The 6,670-nt window shown below is 54.5% G+C and overlaps 1 protein-coding gene across 2 annotated transcripts in view; it reads left to right on the top strand.

The window, feature by feature from the left end:
- Positions 1-5,510, top strand: part of CPT1C (carnitine palmitoyltransferase 1C) — a 17,711-nt gene extending 12,201 nt beyond the window's left edge. Inside the window, exons 12-20 of one of the 2 annotated variants that reach the window (XM_040634316.1) lie at positions 20-202; positions 787-892; positions 2,412-2,528; positions 2,816-2,980; positions 3,210-3,344; positions 3,987-4,139; positions 4,597-4,710; positions 4,850-4,942; positions 5,191-5,510. In XM_040634316.1, coding sequence (XP_040490250.1) covers positions 20-202; positions 787-892; positions 2,412-2,528; positions 2,816-2,980; positions 3,210-3,344; positions 3,987-4,139; positions 4,597-4,710; positions 4,850-4,942; positions 5,191-5,376 — 1,252 coding nt within the window. In that variant the 3' untranslated portion in view covers positions 5,377-5,510. The remainder of the gene's footprint in view (positions 1-19; positions 203-786; positions 893-2,411; positions 2,529-2,815; positions 2,981-3,209; positions 3,345-3,986; positions 4,140-4,596; positions 4,711-4,849; positions 4,943-5,190) is intronic. The other variant, XM_040634317.1, reaches the window with a different exon arrangement.
- The last annotated feature ends 1,160 nt before the right edge of the window (positions 5,511-6,670 follow it).

The following is a 6,670-nucleotide window of genomic DNA, read 5'->3' on the forward strand; positions in this document are numbered from 1 at the left end:
CCCCCCCCCCCCCACCCAGGGATGTGTGGGCCCAGGTGCGGAGTTCCCTGAAGATCCAGGCCAAGGACGCCTTGGAGGCCGTGGAAGGAGCTGCCTTCTTTGTATCACTGGACTCGGAGCCTGCAGGGCTCACCAGGGAGGACCCCGCAGCTTCACTGGACGCCTATGCCCGTGCCCTACTGGCTGGCAGGGGCCATGACCGGTGAGTCAGCCCCTGCACTTGAACCTTGCCCCAACCAGTGACCTCAGAACCGGGTATCCAGACCTAGGACTCTGGACACTAGACAAGCAGACCCTGGACCCCAGATCTGAGAACCACCAAACCCCAGACCTAGACTTTCAGACCTAGAGACCCCCAAAGCCAGAACCCCAAGCCTGAGGACCTCAGGCTCAGAACCACAGAATCCTTAGATTTTCATGTAGGCACCCCAAACCCAGGACCCCAGACCTGGGACTTCCTACATAGAGATCCTCAGACAACTTCCTAGTTGCACCCCAGGCATCACTCTGATTTCTGAGGTTCCCAGAAGAGTCCCCCTAACCTCTCAGCTCCTCGGGAGCCTTGACCCTTTCTTGGCATGTCCCCTCAAAATCTTCCAATTTCCCAAGCCTTAGACATGCCTCAGAAACCATCTAGACCACCTGATGGAGAACCCCCTCTTAGAGAGCCCCACACCAACCTTGGTTCCAGAAAAATCCATCCACCCTGACACTCCTACATCCCACAGAGAGTACCTGAGTTCCCTCTTGGCCCCTTGGTGACCGCTTTGAATTCTCCCCCTGCAGCTGGTTTGACAAATCCTTCAATCTAATTGTCTTCTCCAACGGGAAGCTGGGCCTCAGCGTGGAACACTCGTGGGCCGACTGCCCCATCTCAGGACATATGTGGGAGGTAGGACAGCCATCCCACCCCTGCCCTGGGGACCATCGGCCCCATTTCCAAAGACCTCCCTCTCCAGGGCCTTACACTCAGAGGGAAGACAGAGGCTCAGACAGGCAGAGACACGACTGGAGTCGCCCAGCAAAGAAAAGGGGGTCTGGCATTATGACCTTCTTTTAATGAATGGGCAGTTGGGGCTCAGAGAAGGGAAGGGCTATGCCCAGAGTCACAGAGCCAGGAGTTGCAGAGCAAGAATGTGAATCCAGAAAACTCTGAGACCAGAATGTGAGGCCTTTCAACCACATCGCACTGAATCAGAATGATCTTCCAGCTCTGGCTTGCTGTGTGACCTTGGGCAAGTGACTCCCCTCCTCTGAGCCTCGTTTCCCCTTCATCGGATGAAAGGGTTGGATTTTCTTTGATCTGTAAGCTCCCATCTGATCCTGAGAACCTTAGCATCTCTATTTACTCTATTTTATTTAGTGCCTAAATCATGGGGGTGGTGTCCATACCCTGTCAGGTTCCCGCTCTTGTAGCATTACCCGAGGTGCTGGATGGGGCCCAGGGTGGGATCTGGGGTGTATGAGGGGGAAGGGAGGCCCCTTTCAGATCTTAGGAGCAGCCCCGGGTAAGCACTGGCTCTTCAGTGTCTGTTTCACAAATGAGAATATTCTCCCCTTCGATGATGCTGGTAAATGAAAGTGTCAGTTCAGCTGGACCTCAGACCCCTCAGACCCTTCATGTCAACATATGGTTTCTGCACATCGACTTGGAATGAAGAGATGTCACCTAGAATATGATATAGATCATGGGAAACTCCAAGGCCCCAAGTGAGGTGTTCTTCTCCCGGTGTGATTCTAATGTTGCAATGCGGATATGAATCCCTTCTTCCGAAGTTATCGTGAGAATTAAGTGGAAGGCTCGCGGGTGCTAGGTGTTCCATCAAGGATGATTTAAAATATTTAACAAGGGGCGCCTGGGTGACTCAGTCGGTTAAGCATCTGCCTTCGTCTCAGGTCATGATCTCAGGGTCCTGGAATCGAGCCCTGCATCGGGCTCCCTGGTCAGCAGGGAGTCTGCTTCTCATTCTGCCCCTGCTCATGCTCTCTCTCTCTCAAATAAATATTTTATTTTATTTTAAGATTTTATTTAACAACCAGCAGGGGTGGGTACCACCCAATCAGAATGGAGGCGGACCCTTCTGGAGGTCCATGCTGTGCTCGGCTCTGTCTCTCCTGTCTCAGGAGCCTGGTGGGGGTGGTGGGGATGGGGTGTCTTGGGAGGGCTGGAGGGCCGTTGATGGCTCTGTCTACCAGCAAGGGGTCAGTAAGCACCCGCTGAGTATTAGTATCGGCCCTGCTCTCAATGAACTTGAACCTGAGAACCCGCCTATGAACATCAGGACTCTGTTTCTCAGGGACTGCCCCCCACCCCCCAACCCCCAGAAGGGACTTATGAAAAGAAGTCCCCGGTTAGATGGCTCTCAGCCCAGAGGGAGGAAGGGACTCTGACAGCCTCCGTTTGTACACAGTTCACTCTGGCCACAGAATGTTTTCAGCTGGGCTACTCGGCAGACGGCCACTGCAAGGGGCATCCTGAGCCCTTGCTGCCCCAGCCCCAGCGGCTGCACTGGGACCTTCCAGAAAAGGTGAGACCAGGCTTTGGGGCCTCTCCTCCAAGTCCCCAAATCCCCCTGGCTTTGACTCAAAACTCATCCCCACCCCCAGACTCAACCCCAACCCCATCCCCAACCCCAGTCCTACCCGACCCCCATCCTGAATCCAGCCCTTCAGCGACATGTTTGTCTCTGTCTTCATTTCTGCATTCCACTCCTACCCTGACCTGATTCCCACCTCCACTTCCAGCCCCACTCCCAGCTCTAACCCTACCCCATCTGTAACCCCAGCCATCCCTCCCTCCCTCCTCCTCTGGCAGATACGTCTGTCCATCTCTCTAGCCCTGAGGGGAGCCAAGACCTTGTCTGGAAACATTGACTGCCACGTCTTCCCCTTCTCCCACTTCGGCAAGAGCTTCATCAAACGCTGTCATCTCTCTTCAGATAGCTTCATCCAGGTGGCCTTGCAGCTGGCCCACTTCCGGGTCAGTTGGGGCCCTCAACCTCAGCCCCTTGCCAGGACTTTGGTTCCCCTAGGCCTGCCTTTAATGACTCTTCTTGGTCATTGCCCTTGTGGGTCCGCCATCTTGATTTCTCTCTCCCAACCACATATTCCCCGAGCAGGAGGAGGCGGGAGGTCTACACAGAGGCGGGTCAAGTCTGTGAAGATTTCCAGAGACAAGCTGACAGGCTCCTCCGTTCCTTGTCCCCCAGGACAGGGGTGAATTCTGCCTGACTTATGAGTCGACCATGACTCGCTTGTTCCTGGAAGGCCGGACAGAGACAGTGCGGTCTTGCACTAGGGAGGCCTGCAACTTCGTGAGAGCCATGGAGGACAAAGAGAAAACAGTGGGTGTAGGCCTCGTTTGAGGCTTTGGTCCTTTCCATATTCTCATTCCTACATTTGCAAATATTTTTGGAGCACCTTCTGAGGACTAGACCCCATGATGGGCATTATGGACAAAGGAGGAGCCAGACCTGGTCTCTGACCTCAGGGAACTCACTGGTGGGGAGAGACAGAGATATTTCAGCGTAGTGTGATTCATGCTTTAAAGGGGGTCACATAGGGCACTAGGGGAGAACCCAACAGGGGTCCTTGGTTCCACAATGTAGCTCTCTTTGATTATTTAACCTCTATGTGACCTTGTGAATTCCGTTTGTACCCTTCCATGTAGTCTCTATATAACCTCTCTACTCAGAACCCCCCCGAGTACATCTGTTCCCTCTCCCCCTACCTATTTTGCGTCAATGGAAGGAGTTGGGGCCCTAGATCAGACAGACCTGGGAATCCACCTGATTCTGCTTTACTGTGTGACCCTGGGCAAGTGACTTCCCCTCTCTGAGCCTGTTTCCCCTCTGTAAAATAGAATTGGTATCTCTGCCTTGTAGGGATTTTGCAAGCTGGGTTGAGGCTGGGGGTGTGTGACAAGCCCCAGCAGTAAGCCCACTTCCTGTCTTTCCATGACCTGTGACCTTCCTGGGGCACCCCAGGAACCCCAGCGCCGTGCTCTGTTCCGCCTGGCGGTGGAAAAGCACCAGGCTCTGCTGAAGGCAGCGATGAGCGGACAGGGAGTTGACCGGCACCTCTTTGCGCTCTACATCGTTTCCCAATTTCTTCACTTGCGGTCGCCCTTTCTGGACCAGGTTGGGGTGCAGGGAAAGGGTTAGAGAGGGAAGAGGGGAGCCACGGGAGGAGAGGGTTACTTCAGGACAAGGAGGGTGAGGTTGGAAAAGGGAGGTATTAGAGGAGAGAGTTGGGGGGGTGGAGAGGGAAAAGGGGTAAAGAGAAGGGGAGGAGGCGGGGTCAGGGAGAAGAGGCGGGGCGGGGGCGGGGCGGGAGAGGGGGCGTGGCCAGGAAGACCTGAGAGAAGGGCGGGATCAGGCAGAAGCGGAGAGGTGTGGTCCAGAAGGTGGAGAGCGGAGCGATGGACGGAGGGGTGGGTGTCAGGGAGGGGAAGGACAGAAAAACAGAGCAATTAAGAGGAAATAGGCAGTCAGGGGAGGTCAGAAAGAGCCAGGGCTGCGTGGAGCTGAGCCAAGGGGACGCGGACGGCGGGTCTGTCGGTCTTTATTGCATACTTGAGCACCTTCTGTCCCTCAGGTTCACTCGGAGCAGTGGCAGCTGGCCACCAGCCAGATTCCTGTTCAGCAAATCCACCTGTTTGACGTCCACAATTACCCCGACTATGTTTCTTCCGGTGGTGGATTTGGGCCTGTGAGTGGAACTGGGCCTCTTCCCACCTCCCTGGACCCTGGGCCCTGAGGGAGGAGGGCGTTGGGGGTCTGCACTCTGGCCTAGTGGGGGAGGAGGGGACCGGGGGCTATTTGGTTCCCCTCCCTCTGCCTCTCTCCAGGCCGATGACCATGGTTATGGCGTTTCATACATCTTCATGGGGGATGACACCATCACCTTTCACATCTCCAGCAAAAAATCTAGCACAAAAACGGTGAGACATACTTGAACACACACCCCTGCACCTTCCTACCTCAGGACCCAGGGGTCTGGACTCCTAGCTCCCTCCTCTCCGACAACCAAGGAGTCTAGAATCCCAGCTCCCTGCTGCCCCCACAATCCAGGAATCCCAGTCCCCAGCCCCTTCCTCCCTCAGACCAAGACATACCAGCCCTCCTGTTTTCCAGCACTGAGGAGCCCGTCTCCCAGCTTCTCCTGGACATGACGTATTTCTCCTTCCAGGACTCCCACCGACTGGGGCAGCACATTGAGGATGCACTGTTGGATGTGGCCTCCCTCTTCCAGGAGGGGCAGCGTCCTAAGCCCAGGTGCAGAGGGTTACAGGAGGAGGACTCGGGGCACAGGGGTGGCTCTCTCCCCTGCCATAGGAGGGGCTCCGGGGCACCCACGAAATCCACCAACTTTTGACCCCTTCCTGAAGGGAGCTGGTCTCCCTAAGAGCTAGGGAGAGGGTCTCTACAACTGGGCCAGTGCAGGACAGAGGTGGCCTGTTTGGGTTTGGAAAATCCCACATCTGGTCCAATAAAGATGCGTAAGCCGGGTGTGTGGTGTTTGCCGTGCTGTTGGGCTGGGCAAGGGTGGGAGAGGTGAGGATTAGGGTGGAGGAGGAGAAAAGTTCCCCTCCATCCCCAGGCCCAACCATGAATTCTCAGTTCCAATCAGTTTCAGCTGCCACTCCCAATCCTGCCCATTCTAGTACGTTCCCAGCTCCAGTCACACCAAACCCAACCATCCAAGGCCAACCCCAAACAACCCCCCAAACTCGCATCAGTCCAGTTCCTGCAGCCCCAACGCCACTGCCCGCCCCAAACATAAAGATCGACACCATTCCACCCACCCTAGTTGACATCCCTCCAAAGAACCCCTCAAGATTCTTATTCCTCAACCCCACCCCCAGCCACTTCAACTTCCAGCTCGATGAGGGATTCAGCTCCCATAACCAGGAAATGCACTACCTAATGTTTGCCCCTGTGACGATTCCAACAACCAACGACTCCAAAACACCATACCCCATGACACCTGACAGCTCAGTCACAATTCGAAGCATACGACCAACACAAAAATGTCCAACCCCAAACTCCATCACGCCACCAAAACTCCCATCCCCACCATTACCCAAACTTAAACTTGACCCATAGTTATGACTTGAAACACCACACTCCTTGATCACACCCCCACTCTACTCCCATACCACTACAACCCCCACCAGTTCAATGGCAGTCATATCAACACCAACCCCATCTAACCACACCAAAAACCCCAATGATCCAATCCAGTGCTGTCACAATTCCCATATTCCATGATACCAAGCCCTGTTGTTTCTGTCAAGTCAAGCATAATAACCCAAGCCAAACAACACATTAAAATCCTGAACACCTTAACTGCCACCAGCCCAACCTCCGCACCCAACCCACTAACTCTAGTGGTTTTGAAAAATGTCCATTTGAAAAATGCTGGCTCAGTCCGTAGAGCTTGCAACTCTTGATCTCGGGGGTGTGATTTCAAGCCCCATGTCGGAGGTCGAGTTTACTTAGTTAAAAAAAAATTTCCACAAGTACTTTGGTGCTCTTCCCTCCACAAGGTGGACCCCCATCCTTCTCCCCTTGAGTGTGGACTGGAAGTAGTGACTCTTTTCCCCCGAGTGAAAGAATATGGTAGAAGTGACTGTGACATGAAAGACATTCTGGCTTCCTTTTCGCTC

The sequence above is a fragment of the Ursus maritimus genome, unplaced genomic scaffold, assembly GCF_017311325.1.
Source record: "Ursus maritimus isolate PB19 unplaced genomic scaffold, ASM1731132v1 scaffold_19, whole genome shotgun sequence".
In the NCBI taxonomy this organism is placed as follows: domain Eukaryota; kingdom Metazoa; phylum Chordata; class Mammalia; order Carnivora; family Ursidae; genus Ursus; species Ursus maritimus.